Source organism: Pelmatolapia mariae, linkage group LG7 (assembly GCF_036321145.2).
Source record: "Pelmatolapia mariae isolate MD_Pm_ZW linkage group LG7, Pm_UMD_F_2, whole genome shotgun sequence".
NCBI classification, from domain to species: domain Eukaryota; kingdom Metazoa; phylum Chordata; class Actinopteri; order Cichliformes; family Cichlidae; genus Pelmatolapia; species Pelmatolapia mariae.
The window spans coordinates 36,792,082-36,813,616 of NC_086233.1; the positions used below are offsets into that span (position 1 = coordinate 36,792,082).

General features: G+C 42.5%; 3 protein-coding genes across 3 annotated transcripts; 2 read left to right on the plus strand and 1 right to left on the minus strand.

The window, feature by feature from the left end:
• The first annotated feature begins 1,819 nt into the window (after positions 1-1,819).
• LOC134631755 (caspase-7-like) lies at positions 1,820-6,697 on the plus strand. Its single transcript, XM_063480308.1, has 4 exons — positions 1,820-2,015; positions 4,543-4,706; positions 4,816-4,942; positions 6,441-6,697. Exons 1-4 carry the CDS (start codon positions 1,820-1,822, stop codon positions 6,695-6,697), a joined length of 744 nt encoding a protein of 247 aa, XP_063336378.1.
• Positions 6,698-8,667: 1,970 nt separating this feature from the next.
• LOC134632229 (caspase-3-like) lies at positions 8,668-11,085 on the minus strand. The gene is made up of 4 exons (XM_063480883.1): positions 10,869-11,085; positions 9,839-10,002; positions 9,602-9,728; positions 8,668-8,981 (listed from the first exon to the last, which is right to left on the minus strand). The coding sequence occupies exons 1-4, from the start codon at positions 11,083-11,085 to the stop codon at positions 8,668-8,670; spliced, it is 822 nt and encodes a 273-aa protein (XP_063336953.1).
• A 4,687-nt stretch (positions 11,086-15,772) lies between these two features.
• dusp11 (dual specificity phosphatase 11 (RNA/RNP complex 1-interacting)) lies at positions 15,773-21,477 on the plus strand. The gene is made up of 9 exons (XM_063478936.2): positions 15,773-16,057; positions 16,649-16,724; positions 16,814-16,945; positions 17,255-17,378; positions 17,836-17,896; positions 17,975-18,021; positions 19,072-19,147; positions 20,377-20,508; positions 20,811-21,477. The coding sequence occupies exons 1-9, from the start codon at positions 16,020-16,022 to the stop codon at positions 21,157-21,159; spliced, it is 1,035 nt and encodes a 344-aa protein (XP_063335006.2). The 5' UTR covers positions 15,773-16,019; the 3' UTR covers positions 21,160-21,477.
• Positions 21,478-21,535: the final 58 nt, after the last annotated feature.

Genomic DNA, 21,535 nt, shown 5'->3' on the forward strand with positions numbered 1-21,535 from the left:
TTACTCTAATCTGGGCCTGAACACTGAACACAATCCACACAGCTGAAGGTACATCAGCCGCATCACGCTGCTTCATGCTGTCAGGTAAAAACCCTGTGATCATGGACAGGAAACCCCATATTAGCTACACTTGACAACAACGGGGAGGAAGAGGTCGATTTAAACAGCAAAAGGCCTCCACCCGAAGCACAATCGTGGAGGGCTGAGGGGGTAAGGTCATAAGGCCTTAACGTAAGTTAATAAAGCTCTTCCATCACCTGACCTCTGGAGGGCGCCGTAGATCATGGAGAACAAAGATGTGCAGACGTCCTGGTGAGAGATCAAAGACGTCCTGATAGCAGTAAACCTGATTCTGCTAGACTGAAACTGACTTTCACTTTGTCTTTCAAGGGAAAGACCATCTCTGAACCGAGAAGGGGGCCTAAGGGTTCATTTTTCTTACAATGCTGTGATTGCAGCCAACTCTCTGTGAATGTACTCATGACCAATGATCAATGGTCATGTCAATTTGCATATGAATGACCATAAACTGACCTCATATTGTTAGTCAGTGGTGCTAGTTTCAGTCATTATGCAGATGTACTGTTTATAAGGTTGGAAATCTGCAGTCAGCTGAGACTGAAGAAGTCACCTGGATGATGATGAAACATTTCTCCCACGGATATGGCATGTAGATTCAAGATTCAAGGTCTTTATTGTCAGTACAACAATATACACAATATACAGCATACCAAAATGCCGTTTCACCCCAAGCCCCCCCATTCATTATAATTATGTAAGAAGTATATCTCGAAGAGATATAAAACCAGAAATTACAAATAAAAACAACTCTAATTTGAGGTAAAATTAGGAGCTAAAAAGGTACTATTACGAACTATATCTACAAACAATACACAAAGACAGGACAGAGACAACACAAAGTTATGTTCTATTGTAAGTTATATTGTAGACAAGTCAGGACGAAGACACGTGCAAGATGCAAAAAGTGCAAATAAGCATATTGTTCCCAGTTCCAGTTTGTAGTAGATTTGTGGAAGTTTGTGTTGTTTTTGAGTCTTTTGTTGAGTATTGTATCAAGAAATAACCCCAAATACTTTCTAAGATTAAAGATTTCATAAAAAAAAAAAAAGTAAATAAAAGTAAAAATCAGTTAAAAAACCTGACTGTGTCCCAGTGATTTATGGCAGTTTATACACATTTCCAAAAAGAATAAACTGTCAGTTCAGTGTAAGAATACAGAAAAATGGCTGTTTTTTAATTTTTTGTCTTAGATGATAAAACTGTTAAAAATTAAACCATTGTTTATCAGTCAGTGATTAAAAAAAACCTTAAAATTTGGATTAAAGTTTATATTAAAGTTGAATTTAAAGTTTATAATATCATAAATCTCTGAGGAAAGATGATAAATTGTATTGAGATTTTCATTTCTGCTAATCTCAGATTACAGTGAAACACATCAAATCTGCTATTCTCATCTCCCACATCAAAGGCACTCAGCTCACGCCTTTCATGTGTGAGCTGAGCTGCTCACAGGTCGAAGGACACATCTTGACCTTTGACCTGCAGGTGTTGCTGTTTCCTAGCAGCGTGCTGGGCCACGTCACTGCTGTCAAACTGCTGGATTTATGGTCTGCAGGCGAGTGTTGACTCATTGTGAAACTCAAACAGCTGAGGGCATCGTGGCCAGCATTACCTGCAGGAAAGGAAAAAACATAGTTGTGTAACACCTGTCCAGGGCAGTCCACCACACTGTCAGGTGTGCCAGAAGACGGGGTTGAACCTTCACACCTGCTGCAGGTGGAGAGCTAACAGATGCGTGATGGATGCCAGAGCAGGGAGTAACCGGGCTGTGGTGGTGTCCGTGGCCCAGTTTGACCCCGGCGTGAGTCTGGGGGACAGGGCCGGAGCCCAGAAAGATGCCAAGAGGCTCCACGGTACCCTCAGTAGGCGAGGCTTCGAGGTGGAGCTGCACAGCAACCTGAGCGGTGACGAAATCTACGAGCTGTTTGTGCAAGGTAACATTTCCATGGAAGCATCATGTGTGGTTTGAAGGATAAATCACCTGCAGCGGGCATGGGCTCATGTGCAGGTGGGCGTGAACATGTCCAGCCTCACTCATCTCACAGGTAACCAGGTGCTGCTGATCAGCAGGTGAGAACGCCTGTGTAAATGCAGAGCTCTGAGCAGGTCTGCAGCTTTCACACGTACAAACTTCCCAGCAAAGTCATCTCAGTCAGATGCTTATTGGCCCTGCATGCCTTGGTTATCAGGTCAAAGGTTAAAGTTCACGGCAGCAGAGGTCTAAAGGAGAAAGCCTCTTTTCTCTGTGACAGCGTAGCTTAGGTGTGCAAACCTACATCTGACTCTGGAACAGCAAGCTCTGGACATTTATTTATTGCTCTATGGATTTATGGATTTATTGACTTTCAACTCTGAGCACCATGAGACGAGTGCCGGTTAGCTCTAATACATTAAAGAAAGAAGAAGAATATACTGATGGATGCTTCCATCTTGTATATTATTTCTATTATTACATATTAAAGACCCAAACAGCTGCAGCCCGGAGGGCAAATTGAATCATAGCGTGATGAGGTGAATGATCAGCTGACTGTAGAGTGTCTGTGAGCAGCTCACTGTGCCATTCAGCAGCTCCAGGCTAGAACCTGCTTCTCACAGGACAGGCGAGGTGGGTCATTTATTCGCTCCAACATCAAAACAAAAGTTCATCGTAAGTTTATCTTATCTGAACGATCACATGACTGACTACTGGTCACGTAGCCCAGGTGTGTTGGCTCATTTAACAATTTCCCATGTGGGATCAATAAAGTATCTAATCACTGATCTTACAGTAGCACCAGCTCTGTATTTGGTGCTGTATTTTTATAATCTTCAGAGCTCTTTCACCACTGATAATGCTTGCTTTGTGCAGAGTCACATCATGCATGCCTTAACCAGTAACCACCATCGTGAAGCCGGTCAACTCAGACTGGATTTAATCCAGCTAAAACAGAGAAAGCCTGGCTATGCTGGGCTGCTTTTGCACTTCAGTTAGCTGAGGTGAAGCTAGCAGATAGCTAGCAGCAACAGCCGCCTGTGTCACCATCCACCTGTTAGTCAAAGAGGCCACGGCTCTAATAATGCACACTTTAAGCCTTAATCCAGTTTAAACAGGTATGGGTTACGAAATTATGCCGAGAGACCAAACAATTTGTGTATCAGGCTGTAAAGATGTTTACTAGTTTTAACATGGAAAAGCATGGGGACAGACTCCCTGCTGCTTCTGCTGGATGTCAGATGAACTGCAGTGTAACACCTATTTAATTACTAACAACTTATTAGATGGTAATAAAAAATAAAGACAGACTGGCTTTTGCTTCAGTGTTCCTGTTTCTCATGAGTAACCACTCTGCAGACGAGGCGCATGTGCATTGAGCACGTGCATACCTGCTGTCATGTATCCAGTGTTATGGCTGCTGTGAGAATGCTGACTGAGGGTCACTGACGGCCAGAGTTGGTCAAGTTACTTGAAAAAAGTAATCAGTAACTAATTACTGGTTACTTCCCGAAAAAAGTAATCCCGTTACTTTACTGATTACTTATTTTCAAAAGTAATTAGTTACTTAGTTACTTTTTAAAACATGATTTATCCCCTAAATAGGTAATAAAGCAATAGATCTTTCAGTCCAATTCTACTTTTTCTGCATAATCCATCATATCAAATCAAATGAAAAAGTCTCTTTTTAATACTTGTTTTATTAGTTTTAATCTTTTAACTTTATGCATCAAGCAAACATTAAATTATATGCAACATTCTCTGACTGGAAGAAATTTGTTTAACATTTAAATCTATTTTCTGCACATTCCAGCATATAAAATAAAATTGTTTTTTGTGTTTACACTCACTCTTTCAAATAGATGCACGTAAAACACAGCAGAAAATAAATAAAATCAAAGACTCAGCGGTCCTGTTGCTCTATTTTCACCTGTATAGCAGGAGTGGGGCAGGCGGAGGTTTGCCCTGGTGCAGGTGTGCCGCAGCGGTCAGTGGAAGGATCTGGGAGTTTCTCTGTGAATTTCACATTCCAGCATCAGCGTATTTGGTGCTTGCTCGGACGTTTAGGGGGTTTTTTGCTGTAAAAAGAACTTTTCTTCCCACACAGTGAGCAGCGGACGCTAATGTTTTTGTCACTTTTTATGGAATCAAACTCAAAGTAAGGTCAGTACTTCCACGCTTTAAACGCTGCAGGGTCATACTCTGTCCTGCACTCATTATATTATCCATTGTTGATCTGCACACAGCTGTTGCCACGAACGTCGCACTCGCTTACGTCATTGTCATGAGACACTCTCGCAAAAAAATCACGGTTTTAGTAACGCAGTAACACAGCATGCTTATGGGAAAGTAACAGTAATCTAATTACCTTTTTTGCAATAGTAATCCCTTACTTTACTCGTTGCTCGAAAAAAGTAATCGGATTACAGTAACGTGTTACTGCCCATCTCTGCTGACGGCACTTCTGTCTGTTTGTGTCTGTTCTGCAGAGAGCAGGCGACCAGTGAAGGACTGCTTCCTGGCTGTCTTGTCGTCTCACGGGGAGGAGGACTGCGTGTTCGGAGCCGATGGGAAACCCGTCCGGCTGTCTCGGATCTTTGCATATTTTGACAACGAGTGCATGGAGAAAAAGGCCAAAGTGTTCCTCATACAGGTAAGTGGCAGAAGGGCGAGGACAACATAAGTTTAGGTCGTGTCAAGGGAATGAAACAGTCCGTTTCCTTCTGTATGCTGAGGTCATCCATTTGATGCTGTCTCTGCAGGCGTGTCGGGGAGACGCTCTGGATGATGGAGTGGAGGTGGACTCGGCCGGTGACGCCACCGACTGCAGCTTCTCCCTCCACCTCTCGGTTCCTGTAGATACAGCTGTGATGTATGCCACGCCCCCAGGTAAACACCAAGCCTTCAATAGACCACCACCACTACACTCTAAACCTCCTCAACGGCCACTCAGACCTCCTAAACTACCCTTCAAACCTCCTGACAGGCAGCATAACCATTTTATCCATCCCTAGAACCTCCACAGTTACCATGAAACATAGAACTTAAACCATCTTTATGACAACTACAACACTTGCAATATGATCACATCTCTTCAGGGACTTTTAAAACCTACCAAAGGACTTCTAAACCTCCTTAGTAACCAGAGAAATCTTCTATACTACCCATTAACCTCCTCTATGACTACTGAAATCATTTTAACTGTTCATGGAATCTCCTCACCTGCCACAAAAGTGCCCAACTACCTGTAGACCGTCCCCAATTACTGCAGACCTCTAACTTCCTCTGAGGCCTGTATACCTTTCCAGCTGATCCTGGAGAACCTCCTTCATGACGCCTTCATAACTGTTCATGGAATCTCCTCACCTGCCACAAAAGTGCCCACTTCCTCAATGACTACTAAAATCTGTCAAACAAACTCTCAGAGCTCCTCTATGATCGCTATGGTTTACCTGAAGAACTCTAGAGCATCAACATCCCATAAAACTGCGTTTATGACAACTAAAACAAACCTCACCAGCAACTGTTCCACCCTCCCAAATCATCTCTGGAACAATCAAATAACCAAATGTACCTGCAGAACCTCCTCAGTGACATCTAAAACCATTTTGAACATTTCTTCATACCTGTCCACTGACCTTTGATGAGCTTGACTATTTGGTCTGTTCTATGAAACTCCTCAGTTACCACTAAAACACCCGTAGAAGATTTTATAATATATTTTATAATAGGATTTATAATAGGATCTCTTGAATAAACCTCAAACCACCTGACATGTAAAATCTTCTAAAGAATCTGTTGAACCTTTTTTGTGATCATAAAACTTCCCCAGTGACTGCTACAGCATCCTAAAGACCCCTCAAACATTTTATTGACAACTGAAACCTCGTAAACTACGCTTAGAGGCTCCACAATGACTACAAAGCCCTTGAACCTCTTTAATGACCCCTGCACATTTCTAACTGAATCTAGGTGTCCTTCTTCATCCTAAATATTAAGTTCACTTTTCAAACAGCTGTTTAAATCTCTCTGGCCATAACCAGCCTACCAGAGGACCTTCAACCTTCTCACTGACCAGTCTAATCTCCTCAAGGCTCCCTTTCTCCAGGATCCCTTAAACTTAAAATACCAGTGCAACTTCCTCAGTGAGTCCTACAACTTTGTGAGGACCTCTAGAACCTTTTCCTGACAACTGAAGTAGTAATTGTAGTAGTGTTGTCCAAACCCTACAGAACCTTCTCTGAAAACCATAACACCTTTGAAGAGACCACAGAACCTCTTCATTTATGACACCTGGTGGTGACATTTGTCTGAATCAATAATCTGCAGATTTTTCACCATGGTCCAGAGACCAGTATCTTTGTTTACCTCCTCCTCTCTCCATCAGGTTACGGAGCCTTCATGAGCCCGCTTGGATCCGTCTTCCTGCAGACGTTCTGCACTTTGTTGGAGGACGAGGCCCATCAGAACCTGGAGCTGACTCGCCTGATGACCCGCCTCTCCCACAGGGTGGCCTACACCTTCCAGGCCAAAGGTCGTGAGCTGGGCGGGAAGAAAGAGATGCCATGCTTCCTGACACGATTGACCAGAGAGGTGTTCCTGTCCTCAGAGTCAGAGAGAGAAGCCTGGACTGCAGATCTCTGATCCTGAGAAAGTTTTTCCTAAAGTTCTTGAAGATGTTGTGCCACCATAAGGCTGAACATATCAAGGAGAAGTTTCACAAACTTCTGCTGTTCATTGATCCACTTTAATGCGACTGCAATAAACTGGAGCTTATTTTCTCATTTATGAAGGTTATTTCTTCACTTATTCACTCATTATCCACGTAGTGACAAATTTTTATATCTGCATTTATTTTTCCTTTGATAAATACATCTGAATATGAACAAATAACTATCTGAGTATCAGAAATGAACAGCAGGTAGTTTTTAATAATAAAAAACAGTAATTTGGAGTAGGTGCATAAATCTTTTATAGTGCTTAAAAATTTCTACTCCTGTATTGAGACATTACAAATAAATCTTGAATTGTTGGTTGAAGAAAAAGATTATTCCTAAACTAAAGTGTCAGTCTGAAGAACACCGTCACATGTTTAACAATAAAATCTAAGATTTACTGCATATGTGAGTCTAACAGGTCGGTATAAACATTAATTTAAAAGTTTTAACCTCTTCATCAGCAGTGTGAAGGTACAGCTGCGGATGAATCACATGTTTAAGCATTTAAACCAGAAACCAGGTGAGGGTTTGAACTTTACATCTGTTAACAGATGACCAATCAATCTGCAGGGTCAGGCTGGATTTACATTTCACATATTTTGTCCTCTTACAGCAGTTGTGGGAATCTTAGGTGGAGATGTTTCTGAGTCATCTCCTTGAGTCAGCAGATATGTGCTCATACAGAGACACGTGTGGGAGTACCTGAATGGATCACATAAAGTCTGTCTGTCTGGGTTTGAGTACTTCCTGTCTGGACGTGAACCAGAACTTACAGAGTCCACACCTGTTATCACTGAATGTGTAATAAAGCAGATCATGTGACCTGGAATGAGCAGTCAGCAGGTCGGGAAGTTCACGCTCACAGAGGTGTGGGAGCAGTTTTGTTCTGAGGCCGTCCTTGATCTACTTTCAGTTTAGTACCTGCAACACATTTATGATTTATGTCTGACACACAACACGACATTTCCCAGAACTCAGCTGTTTCACCTCCCCACAACTGCTCCATCACATCACTACACCCTCTTCATTCACAGCTTAGACACGTTACATGGATATTCAGTGGTGTTCTAGAAGCCAAATAGTTCCAGTGTTACATTCACAAAGGTAAAAAAAAAGAAGCTCCTGTCACAAACTGAGTTTATTCTGACCACATGATTAAAATCTGAAGGCGTGAAACAAACATCATCCTCCTTGTTCTCTAACGTCACAAGCTTGGAAAGACAAGCAGAGCAAGTTCACAGACCTCTCCACAAAATCATCTGCAGGTCAGTGCAGAGCTACAGACGGCAGATCAAACTCTGACGCTTTTCAACTATTCCCTGGCTCTCCTGTTTCTGCTTCACAGAGTCCAGATGTTTTCAGATGTCAGAAAGAGCTTCCCTGACCTGCAGATATATTCAGCATTAATGAGCCTCACAGAAGTTACCCCTGCAGTGGCACTGAGAGAACCACCTATCTCACCAACCGCTCTGTAAAAAAGAACGTGTGTGCCAGTGTGTGTGTGTGTATGTGTGTGTTGGTGCGTGGGGGTGTGTGGGTGAAGCGCTGCGTTGGTACTGATGGCCTTCAGGCATGCTCCTGAGCTCGTGCAGGGTTTCCAGCTCAGACTCCAGTGTGTTTACAATGTTGATGTCTGCATCGTCCTATAAACACCCGTTTACCTGGTCAGGCATGATGATTTACGCCTGTTACTGACAGACGTTCAGGAAATAGACCAAGCAGACCCGTGACTGTATCAAACATTGTGTATTTGCAGATAAATAATGAAGTGCATACATATATGCATACATACATATGTACAGGACATGCTAAACATTTTCTTCACACAGTTTCAGAACGACGCCACACAAAAACAAGATCATTTCCATTCCTCCATGTGCTCTGCCGTGATTTGGTCTAACTAATGGAAGGTGTCCGTGTTCTGGTGCTCTCAGTACCAACCAGTAATGTGGCTGAGATTCCCTCTGCTTTTCCGGCTCTCTCCGGCTCTGAGAACAGGAACACCTCTCTGGTCAGTCGTGTCAGGAAGCACGGCATCTCTTTCTTTCCGCCCAGCTCACGACCTTTGGCCTGGAAGGTGTAGGCCACCCTGTGGGAGAGGCGGGTCATCAGACGAGTCAGCTCCAGGTTCTGATGGGCCTTGTCCTCCAACAAAGTGCAGAACGTCTGCAGGAAGATGGATCCAAGCGGGCTCATGAAGGCTCCGTAACCTGATGGAGAGAGGAGGAGGTAAACAGAGAAATCTGTCATGGTTAAACACGTACAACCTCTGAAGAATGCTGAGAGCTCCTGAGGACATAACTGAGAAAGAAAATCACGATTTATCATAAACACAAGTCGGAGTCGGACTTGTGTTGTTGTATCAACCATCATATAAAGGTTTCTGCCAACCAAAAAAGCTCTGAGGTTTTTTTTAATGTGTTTGTGCGTCATGAGGAAGTTAGAGGTCTGCAGTAATTGGGGACGGTCTACAGGTAGTTGGACACTTTTGTGGCAGGTGAGGAGATTCCATGAACAGTTAAAATGATTTTAGTAGTCATAGAGGAGGTTAATGGGTAGTATAGAAGATTTCTCTGGTTACTAAGGAGGTTTAGAAGTCCTTTGGTAGGTTTTAAAAGTCCCTGAAGAGATGTGATCATATTGCAAGTGTTGTAGTTGTCATAAAGATGGTTTAAGTTCTATGTTTCATGGTAACTGTGGAGGTTCTAGGGATGGATAAAATGGTTATGCTGCCTGTCAGGAGGTTTGAAGGGTAGTTTAGGAGGTCTGAGTGGCCGCTGAGGAGGTTTAGAGGGTAGTGGTGGTGGTCTGTTGAATGCTTGGTGTTTACCTGGGGGCGTGGCATACATCACAGCTGTATCTACAGGAACCGAGAGGTGGAGGGAGAAGCTGCAGTCGGTGGCGTCACCGGCCGAGTCCACCTCCACTCCATCATCCAGAGCGTCTCCCCGACACGCCTGCAGAGACAGCATCAAATGGATGACCTCAGCATCACAGAAGAAAACAAATCATTTCATTCCCTCGACACGACCTAAACTTATGTTGTCCTCGCCCTTCTGCCACCTGCCTGTATGAGGAACACTTTGGCCTTATTCTCCATGCACTCGTTGTCAAAATATGTGAAGATCCGAGACAGCCGGACAGGTTTCCCGTCGGCTCCGAACACGCAGTCCTCTTCCCCGTGAGACGACAAGACAGCCAGGAAGCAGTCCTTCACTGGTCGCCTGCTCTCTGCAGAACAGACACAAACAGACAGTAGTGCTGTCAGTGACCCTCAGTCAGCATTCTCACAGCAGCCATAACACTGGATACATGGCAGCAGGTATGCACGTGCTCAATGCGAATACGCCTCTTCTGCAGAGTGGTCACTCATGAGGAACAGGAACACTGAAGCAGGAGCCGGCCTGTGTTTACGTTCACATGCAGAAGATTCAAACTAATGAAACTTTATGTACACTATGCTCGCTGCTGTCGTACTTATTTTAAAAGAGTGTGACCTATGTTTGATCTATGAGTGGAAATCAGTTGTAACAGTGTTTAATCACCATCTCTGTAAAACACACACATATAATCACATCCTCACATGTTATATAATTACAAACGTGTCAGTCAGCGCTGGCATGTCACCAATGAGTGTCAGGGCAGTGTAAGCCTCACCTTTACCTGTAAATAGCACAGAGGTGTGTCTGTGTGTGTGGACACACACACACACACACACACACACATACACATACACATACACACACAGACTGTAATGATAAAGCTGTGTGTCTGTCAGGGAGGTGGAGCTGCAAATCCTTCCAGATGCAATGGTCTGGAACTCAGGTGAGTTATGGAGTCAGAAGGAGCTTCTCTAACCTGCAGGTGTGTTCAGCATTAACTGGGCTCACAGACACAGCCCCTGCTGTGGGTACTGATGCCCCGCCCCCTCTGAGTTTCTGTGACGTCAGCTGTTTTTTTAAATGAATGAGCTCTTGGCTGAAAGCTCTCTCAGTTTAAATACTTTGTCTCTGTGCTCTGTTTAAATAAAGTTTGAATGGTTTGCGTCCTGTTTTTATTGTTGGAAGCGGGTTTTTCGGTGTGATGTGATTGGTTACCTTTCTCAAACAGCTTGTAGATTTCGGCGCCGCTCAGGTCGCTGTGCAACTCCACCTTAAAGCCCCGCCTGCTGAGGGTACTGTGGAGCCTCTTGGCATCCCTCTTGGCTCCGGCCCTGTTCCCCATTTTCACCCCGGGGTAAAATTCGGCCACGGACACCACCACTGCCCGGTTCACCTCAGCCTTCCCACCCACTGGTCGTCTCTGCTGGGACATGGTGATGTAGCTGAGGTCCGCTGAGCTCTGTCTCTGTGAGTGTCTGTCAGACTTTAAGCTCCTGGCTCTGCACTGAAAGTACTTTAAAGCCCCTGAGCTGTAAAGGTGTGACCACACCTCTTTACCTTACCTGGAACTTCCTCTGCTGCCTTATCAGCCTTATGTGCTCAAGTCTTACACAACTTTGTGTTTTTTCTCGCTGTGCCAGAAATCCAGGTGTGTTCCACTCACGGATGACATGTCATAATTTTTCACGGCACACAAACATTTTCCTGCAGTAACAGAAAACAATCGAGGAGTTTTTAAAGCCTTTTATGGTTTTTGATTTTAATAAAAACACTTTACTAAAAATGTGAAGTTTGTGTTTGTCATCTTTACAAATAAAGTTTGTTTCACTCCAAGCAAGACTTTTGCCACCTCTCTGAGTAAAAACCTAAATAAAAGTGAGTGTTTCCACTTTATTCTGCCTTATTCTACTTCACTGGCTGTGGGGTTTGTTTGGTCCTCTGAATCTTTCAGTGTTCCTGAAAACTCCAGACAGATGGTTTAAAATCAGCTGCTCCAAAGGCCACCAGGAAAAAATAGGATTTAACAGGATGACAAACAGACTGTAAATAAAAGATGACTGCGGCTAGCACAATGTAAAACACTCATTTCTGAAGCCCCACCGTTAGCATCTTGGTGCCCACCGTGTTTGGTTTTATTTCCAGAATTTGATCTCGAGTGTGGGTGAAATTCTGAAATCTGTCTCATTAAACGGGAGCTCAGACTTCTGTTAGTACAGGAACCTCACAGCGGACATTAGGGCTGTTTGATATAACAATATATATCGGATGACGATATGAAAACCTCTATCATTTCACATTACACTATCGTTTGTTTCGTGGTGTTGCAAAATAAACAATTTAAGGGAATATTTTTTCATCGTTTTGATGGTCACTGTAGTGGCTATATTAATTTCTTAAAGTTCTCTCTTTCTCTTATATTTAAAATGACCACACTACGCGACTGTTTTTATGCGTTGTCGTTAGCAACAATGATGGTAAACCCATCGTGCGGCTCCGCCTTCCGCTTGTTTATTTTCCACATAAACCTTTCACAATGAAGCTGAAGATCCTGTTGAGATTTTTCAAAATAAACTGAAATGATGACAAACAGAAGGACCATTCAAAACAAATCGAGGACCTTATTTCTAAACGAGGGGCTCCCTCTGTACCATTGACATGGTTTGGTTATGAAAAGTCTGACACGGACCAGAAAACTGTACTATGCAAATTATGCATGAAACCGGTCCCCACCTCGGACTCAAACACGGCAAACCTCTTCTACCACCTACACAAGAATCATGTGAAAGAGTATGGAGAGAGTTTATGGATGAGAAGCAAATAAACCTTAGACTCAAACGTTACAACAGGCTTTTCCCCGTGTAATAAATAATCACAAAGAAAATTGCAGCCGTTATAACTTATGTCTAAAAATGCATTGTTTCACGCATCGGTCAATACACTCAACTCCGGGTGCATGATGCCCACCTGAAAACACTTCACGCAAGTTGAATTGCCCGGGATTCACAGAATTTAAAGAAAATTTAACATTTTTGTCATATATATCGTTGTCGGGATGATAAATGTTTTATATCAGGATATGAGATTTTGGTCATAGCCCTAGCGGACATATTATTGGTCAGATGAAGTCATTAATAATGCTCCAGCAGCACAAACACGGTCAAGGAAGTGTCTATGGGTGTCTGATGGGACTGACTGACTGCTGACTATCTGAGCTTCATGTTTCAGGCAGCAGACGAAATGAGGGGAGGTTAAAGTGTCCCTATGAGATAACAAGGGGTTTTTTGGTTTTATGTTCTGTGTCTTTGTCCTGTCTTCCTCCCCTCACCCCCAGTCACAGCAGATGGCCTCCCCTCTCTGAGTCTGGTTCTCCCAGAGGTTTATTCCACTTTAACCCTAGAACACTATCGCTGGGTGATTTTCACCCGAGCAAATACATTTACATGATTTCTCTCTCCTGCAGCTGTTAGTGTGTCGAGGAGATTGTGCCTTCACCAGGGAAGTCTCAAATGTCCCAGGAATGGGTGTATCAAAGACCAGCTTTCCAGCATCATTTTTTTTCTTTTTTAGGAATTTTTTGTTCTTGAATTCCAGATTTTTCTGTAATTTTGGAGCATTACTTTAGCATCCCCCCATGACACTTTTTTTCATTTTGTTAGACATGGCACAGTTGAAAGTAAAAGCTGACCACTCTGATTTGTCATGTGTTTGATATATTAGTACTTTTTGTTGGTCATATTATATCGGGTAAAAATCACCCGGCATTAGTGATTGTGTTACTATTTATAGTGATAGTGTTCTAGGGTTAAAGGGAGTTTTTCCTTCCCACTGTCGCCAAAGTCTTGCAACAACAACAGTCTCACCTTGATGTGACTGTTGTTGTGATTTAGCACTATATTAAAACAATAATTTAATTTTTTAAGCTTGTTGAGTTTGCATGTTGAGACACACTCTATAAATAAAGGATTTTTCCCTAAAACAGACTGACTCATGCAGATGTACTGTGGTGGAGTCTGAACATGATTGCCTGCTGCAGAGATTGAAGTGAGTGAGGAACGTGGCTGTTTGCGCTGTGCTGTCTGCTGTAGTCACACTCATGAATTAATCTGTCAGCTGCTCGTAAACTTTGATCACAGGTCACACGCCTGACCTGTCAGCATCTCACGCCTCAGAGGAAACCTGCTTTTCCTGCCGCACACGGGAACAAGGCGTCCATAAAAACTAACACGTAAACAAATCAAAGCACTCCAGGAATCCTTGAACACGCTCAAATATGTGCACGTACACCCGTCTTTATTCCATTTTAATTCATCAGACTTCATCCCAAAGGAAATTCTCGATGAGGTCGGCTGCTCCCACACACAACAGAAAAAAACATTAATTCAGTAGAAAAAACAAGAAGTTGATCATTTATAAATACAAAATGTAGTCCTCACTAATAATTACAAAAATAGACATTTGCATATCCCCCCAAAATATTTAAGTAAAATTTATTTATTGTTTCATTTCTGTAGATGTTCACTCTTTGTCTTCTTCTTCCTTCTTTCTCTCTGTATGTCTTTCTTTTAATTCCCGCCTCGATTTCCAAACTGATCCTCTGTGGGAATCTCATCCTCCACCATCCACACATCTGATTTGATTGACCCCTCCATCATGGCCTCTATCTATTTATCTATTCCTCACTATTTAATTAGATCACTCATTCCTAAAGTCAAGAGTGCTGCTGTCCCACACATTTATGACCCAATCATAAATCTTAATTCTGTCACAGTGATTACAAATTTTTTATTTAAAATGACATAAAAATCACACGCTGCTGGCGATAAAGGATTAATACTTCAATGACTTTCAGTTGTTACTGCAGCCCACCTGCAGCACCTTTGGCCCACACTCTGGGAATCCTTAGATATTTAAATGTATCAATTTAATCGTCTATTTGTTATTTTGATTTTTTTTTTTTTAATTTAAATATTTGTTTCAGGCAAAATAAATCAAACAGAAAGGATTGATGGAGGCAGATGATCCACTGTAGCACCACCTAAAGGAAGCAGTTGGAAGAAGAAGAAAAAGATTCATACCTTGATTTGCTTTATTTACATATTTGCAATTGTTTGTATTACATTTATAACGTTTTATTATTCATTTATTCAGGTATTTATTTATTTTAGTATATTTCTTTATTTACTCATTTATTCGGGTAGTTTTATTGTTTCCATTTTTTATTGATCCTTGAATTCCTTTATTATTTGTTATGTATGCATGTGTTATGATGTTTCACTGCTTTAATGATGTAATTTCTTAATCTGGGATAATCTGGGATTAATCCACTCATTAATTTCATTTAACTGTCTTCATTTATACAAACAAATAATGAACAAAAAAACATAAATAAATATATTAAATGAACTTTTTCTTTTCCAGTCGCTTAACAGAATAACAGAATTCGTTTTAGATTATTTAAAAAAACGTTTACATTTATTCAAATAAAACTGATCAAAATGTTATTTGTGTGTTAATACCACAGTGATACCTGTGTGTGAGTACCACAGTGACACTTTGATAGCTGCACATGATCATCAGAAACTTTTAGGAGTCAAAATGACGCCTCAGCCAAAATTTTAAGACACCAGACTTTAGGTATGACTAATCCGGGGAACTAAACCATAACTGCTGCTTATTTTCTATAAATGTCTGAAACTGTTTCAACACTGTCTTTACTTCAAAACCACAAAGATCACATCAGAACTCCTGTTTCTACTATTTGCTTTTGTTTTTTTGTTTTTGTTTTTTTTTCTGAATGAGATGTTTATTAATGTAAAGATATAATGTTCCAAAAAGTATAATGGATTTGCTATAATTTTTAATAAATTTGTCTGATGAAGTGTGTCAAAATTTATTCTGAGATTACAATATTTCCATCTTTGTTAACAAAGGACAAGGAATAGAAATATTCCTCTGAAAACAGCTGTTCCGCATTTCTTTTTTAAAAGAGTAAATCTTATTGTTTTCATCCGGAATAACCTGGATTGATCTGGGATCATTTATTTTTCGTATCCTCTGTCTGTGATTAGTCTCTCAGGTGCGACGTCTGGCGGCAGGCAGGCGGCAGAGCGTCTGTCACTACGTCATCAGTGTGCGCCGGCAGTATTGGTGCTGCGACACTGCTCCGACTTTCCGTGGCGCTTATCCCGCACAGCGTTCAGAGCACAGCATAACCTAATCCAGTTTTTTACCCCGAGCGGAGGGACACAGCGGCGGAGGAGCTGTGGTCCGGCTCCGAGTCGCCGAGGCAGAGACACGTGGTCAGAGACGGGCTTCCGCTGGGTTCAAGCTTTTACTCTTTTATTTCTAACGTCTAGCAGTGGAGACATGTCCAGATCCGCGAAGAAGAACGGCATACCTGACAGGTGCGTGTCAGCCTACAGCTCCGCGCATGCACAGGTATAACTAAGAGTCCGGGGTTTATTACAAAGACAACCGTCTTTGTAATAAACCCCGGACTCTTCATGAACCTGAGAGCCTGCTGTGTGACCTCATGACCAGCGCACGGTCTTACGAGTAACCGCGATTACGTCATCAGACACGTAAACAAATAATGACCCGCAGGTAAATATAAAAAATAAACATCTAGCGCACGATCATAATGACGTCACCGATGTGACGTTTAAAGGGTTTTACACTGAGCGTTCATGTGTAATCTGTGATCATCAAACAGCCACGCCTGCAAAGGAAACACGTGTGGATTATTTCTAAAGATCATTAAAAAAATTCATCTGTGTGTGAAATAAGTAAATAAAGAGTTATTTAAAAGAGCTACACGAAAGCTACATGGAAGTTCACCTTTATTTTGGGAACGTCTTTGAACATTTGTAACCACGTCTCTAAACTGAGATGTTATTGTGAAAGTTCTCTCTCAGGTGAGAGTAACGGTAGTAGAAGTAAGAATCGGGCATCTTCAGGTTTCCATGACAATGCTGACTGACTGTTGTGTCCTGCAGGTGGCTCGATTACTCGCCGGTTGGAAAACGCCTCCGCGGGACTCGATTCATCGCCTTCAAAGTTCCTCTGAAGCAGGTCAGGGTGTCATCTGAGCTTCTTCCCCACAAATGCCTCGCTCAGCGTCACTCATGCCATCATCATCATCTTCTTCTTCTTCTGTGCAGTCTCTGAACCGCCAGTTGCCGCGCCCTGATGTGTTTGGCCCCTGGGAGCTGCTAGATGCTGTCAGCAGCGAGAAGGAGGAGCTTGGGCTGATCATCGACCTCACTTTCACCACACGTTACTACAGGCTCGAGGTGAGCACAAGATCCTGCATTTATAGACAAATCGATTAAGTCTGTGTTTACTGATCAGTGTTATTGATTATGCTGCTATTATTCCACCTGACCACAGACACACACAAACACACAGACAGACGCACTGCTTATCCCACAGAATGTATATAAAAGATGGATTTTCTCCAGGCGTTCACTCTCTTTCAGAGCCTTATCTGGACATTAGAGGAACTGCAGCTTTCTGATGATGATAAAGTAAACTCTGTGTGTGTGTGTGTGTGCGTATGTGTGTGTGTGTGTGTGCGTGCGTGCGTGCGTGTGTGTGTGTAGGACATTCCCAGGTCCCTGCTGTGTGTGAAGATCTTCACGCGAGGTCACGAGGTTCCCAGTGATGACACCATCCTGAGCTTCAAACGCGCCGTCCGCAGCTTCCTGCGGGAGAATAAGGAGAATGGTGAGAGCGAGCTAATGTGAACCTCCCTCGCTGACACAGGTTTAAGTCTGACCTCCTCCTTCACCTCCTGCTGCTCTGCTGCTCCTGCATGACTGCCACATTTTGCAGATTTTTGCTCAGATTTTAGATTTGGGGACTTTTGGGAACGAAAACTCTGAGCATTTTAATCAGCTGCTGTCTCACAGGAGCTCTCCTCCTCTTCCGATGAGGAGGAGGAGGAAGTCTGCTGGGACTTCAGGCTCGCAGGCAGCTGATTAGTCAGATTTCAAGCAGTCACATGACGAGGAGCTGCTGGTTTCCTGCTTCAATCAAACCCGTCATGCTGGCTGTGGTCACATGACTTTTAGGCTTTGGATGAATGAGATCGTGTGCGATTGGCATGGTGTCCTTTAACAGGAAACCACAGTAGAAGAAGAAGTGCGATCTGAGCTCTAACTGTGACTTGTGTCTCCTGCAGATAAGCTGATCGGAGTGCACTGCACCCACGGCCTGAACCGCACCGGGTACCTGATCTGCAGGTATGTACAAACTTAAGCCTGCTGGTTGGCTGGACTCAAGGGTGTGGGTGGGATCTAACTGCCACGTGTCACCTGCAGGTATCTGATTGACGTGGATGGGATGGACCCCAGGGAGGCGGTGCAGCGTGAGTCGGCTTCTCGTGTCCATATTTCATATTCAGTGTTGGGAAGTAACGGAATACATGTAGCGGCGTTACGTATTTAAAATACAACATATGAGTAACTGTATTCTGTTACAGTTACCGTTTAAAAAGGTGGTATTCAGAATACAGTTACTTTGTTGAAGCAAATGGATTACACGCCGGTCTTTTCCTGTTTCATATGTTAGGCTATGCTCTCTCTATTTTTGGTAATTCCACGCCGGTGGAAACCCAAACAAAACACACATTAAGAGGCTCAAATGCCTGTGTCTCTATCTCACGGCCAGTGTCACCATTACTTGCAGCCGCATAATGATGTGAAGAAATATTTTTTTTAATTATTATTCAACAGATGACCTACCAGAAACGGGAAACGGAAGCATGTAAATATAATAATAACCACTGCAGCCAAAAAGAGTGCCTGACGAGCCCAGTTGTAAGTAAGCTATTAAGACTCGACTGTACACCGTGTTCGTGTTTTCCTCCGAAACAATAAGCTCCGTTGGAGCAGCCTTTCAACGCCTCTCTCTGTCTCTCGCTAGCAAAGTTGACCCAGACAACAAAGTAAAGCTAGTTTTCAGCTACGAGCCCGACATGAACCCGACGTATTAGCCAGAGGTCCCTTTACTACTGATCGGAGCCGCGGACCTGTTTTATATACGCCCGGAATAGTTTTCTATACGAGATCGCTGCAAAAAGTGCAGCCTTACCTAATGTCCACCCTACTGTTACTCATTTTATGTTAAGATTTAAAAATCTAGTTGTTATTGGTATGACGAGTAGCCTTCAGTAAAAGTAATAAATCACACAGCAATAGTACATTCATGTAGTTGTAAAAAGCATGATAATATATTAAGTAATCCGAAGTATTCAGAATACGTTACTCTCATTGAGTAACGTAACTGAATACGTTACAAAATACATTTTGGGGCATGTAATCTGTAATCTGTAGTGGAATACATTTGAAGAGTAACCTTCCCAACACTGTTCATATTTCACATGTGAAGCATGTGTAAGCATCGTCTCTCTCTGCAGTGTTTAACTCGTCCCGCGGTCACGCCATCGAGAGGCAGAACTACCTGCATGACCTGCAGCACGGGCGCAGGAGGAGGTGAGGCTCCCCCCCACTCACCGCACCCACCCACACGAATTATTCAAAATCAGCAGACAGACTCTTTAGAAATATCCTAAAGACAAAAATATTTCAACTTTAATTTTTTTGTAGCAAACAAAAAAATCAAATAACAGCAAAAAAAAGAAAAGAATATTAAACAGTCTCAAATATTTTACAGCAGCAGTCCCCAACCCCCGAGAGTTGAGGCTCGGGTGTGAAATGTATGGTTTTTTGGGGGTCTTTATAGTTATTTTTTAAATTGTTTTTATCGTTAACTCGGTTTCCCTGGGCCTTTTCCCGTCTGTTACGAATAAATCTTCTTTTTTTTAATACCGGTACTAGTTTTATTTTGTTGTATTTGTCCGCGACACCTTAAAGGCCGGTCCGTGAAAATATTGTCGGACATAAACTGGTATGTGGGACTTAGACTGTTTTACAGTATAAATTATGAATATAAGGGTTAAAGGAAGTTTAAAATGTTGTAAAATATCAACAGAAAGTCCCTTCATGTGTTTTCATAATCAGAATGATTTCAAAATATTTAAATGGTGCAGAAGTTTTCATAGAATATTTTAAAATATTTGTGTTTAACTGCTATGCGTTTGCGTGGGTTCTCCCCGGGTACTCCGGCTTCCTCCCACAGTCCAAGACATGCAGTTAGTGGGGATAGGTTAATTGAAAAATCTAAATTGCCCATAGGAGTGAATGTGAGTGCGAATGGTTGTCTGTCTCTGTGTGTTAGCCCTGCGACAGACTGGCGACCTGTCCAGGATGTACCCCGCCTCTCGCCCTATGACAGCTGGGATTGGCTCCAGCACCCCCCGCGACCCTGAAAAGGATAAGTGGAAGTGAATGGATGGATGGATGCTATGAAATAATAAAAATATTAAAAATGAAGAGAAAAAAATACTAAAACACGACAAAAACATTTAAAAATGTAAATATCTCAAATTATTCATCAAAGAACAGTCAACACATTTCCATACTCAAAATGTTTGTGAAAGTTTCTTTTGAGGAAAAACGAATGTTCTTCAATTTTATTTGGTTATTTATCACAGTACAAATAAAATATTAGAAATACATATCTGATATATTTTTAACCACAGTCTAAGCTCGCCTTTAGAAATTGTATTTACATTTGTCATTTTCGTCTTGCTCTGAGTCGCCATGCCGACTAACTGCTGCGCTCTGATTGGTTCCTGACTCTTTCTGGTCCATTGTCACAGTAACGAAGGGATGGAGGAGGTGGAGCAGGAGCCAATGAGAGGTCAAGCTGTTCATCGCCCGCTTTCCAGCTTGCCAAGCGATGACTGCGATCAGAAGAGGCGCGCACACGCTCAAAAGTCCCGGCACCACAGGTAGGACAACACACCTGAATATGTTCATCAGTCATAGTTTAATAAACGTCAGAGAATCATCATTACATCCTGCTGCTTTCAAATTCACTCATTACAGAAGTGAATAAAGTTTTTTAAATGATTGAAATATAATCTTTTGTGTGTGTGTGTGTGTGTGTGTGTGTGTGTGTGTGTGTGTGAGAGAGAGAGAGAGAGAGAGTGTGTGTGTGTATATATTCTTAAATAAAACAAAAAAATATAAATTTTCCATATATTTAAGAATATGAATAAAAATATTTTCTTTTCTTTTCAAATGAAAAAAGACCTCCACGAGGAGGGAACGTCCACCTTCATCACCGCCCTCCTCAGCGTGACTTTTTCCCCCCTCCTCCGCCATCGCTCAACCCGTATCGATGGACACGTCCTCAGGCGGATAATCAGTGGAGGAGACCGCCACACTTGGAGGATAGCCGTGTGGGGAACCCTCAGTGGAGGCCAGGCGCCGCAACGCTGGACACGTGGAGAGCTCCTCCTCCGATCCTCCCTCGCTACTCACCACGCTGGACTGCTGAAGGCTATGGGGTGCCTGAAGAGGAGTGGGCGGGGCCAAAAATGAGACACAGCGACAGCAGACACACACACGGAGGCAGAGCAAGCGGATACGACTACTAGATTTTATTTGATAGAAGAAGAATGGACTGAGGTGATGTGGCCTTTTAAGGACGTTAGTGTTTGAATGAGAATATTTAAACAGGTATTAAAATAAAGTAATGCTGCTGAAGTCCACTTCAGCCAATCACAGCGCAATTCAAATGTCGTCATTATTACTTTGATAACCTCGCTCTAGCTTCCAAGACTGACATTCGATGTGCGTGTGTGTGTGCCACATGTCTGAAGGTCAGAGGTCATGGTTCAGGGTGAAGAGTGGAGAGTGATTTAAAGTTTCATGTTTTCATGAGTGAATAAGAAGAAAATGAAACATGTTGTTTGTGTGCTTGTTTTATTAAATGAAAGCTGAAAATGTTGCGTGTCAGTAAATTATAAACTG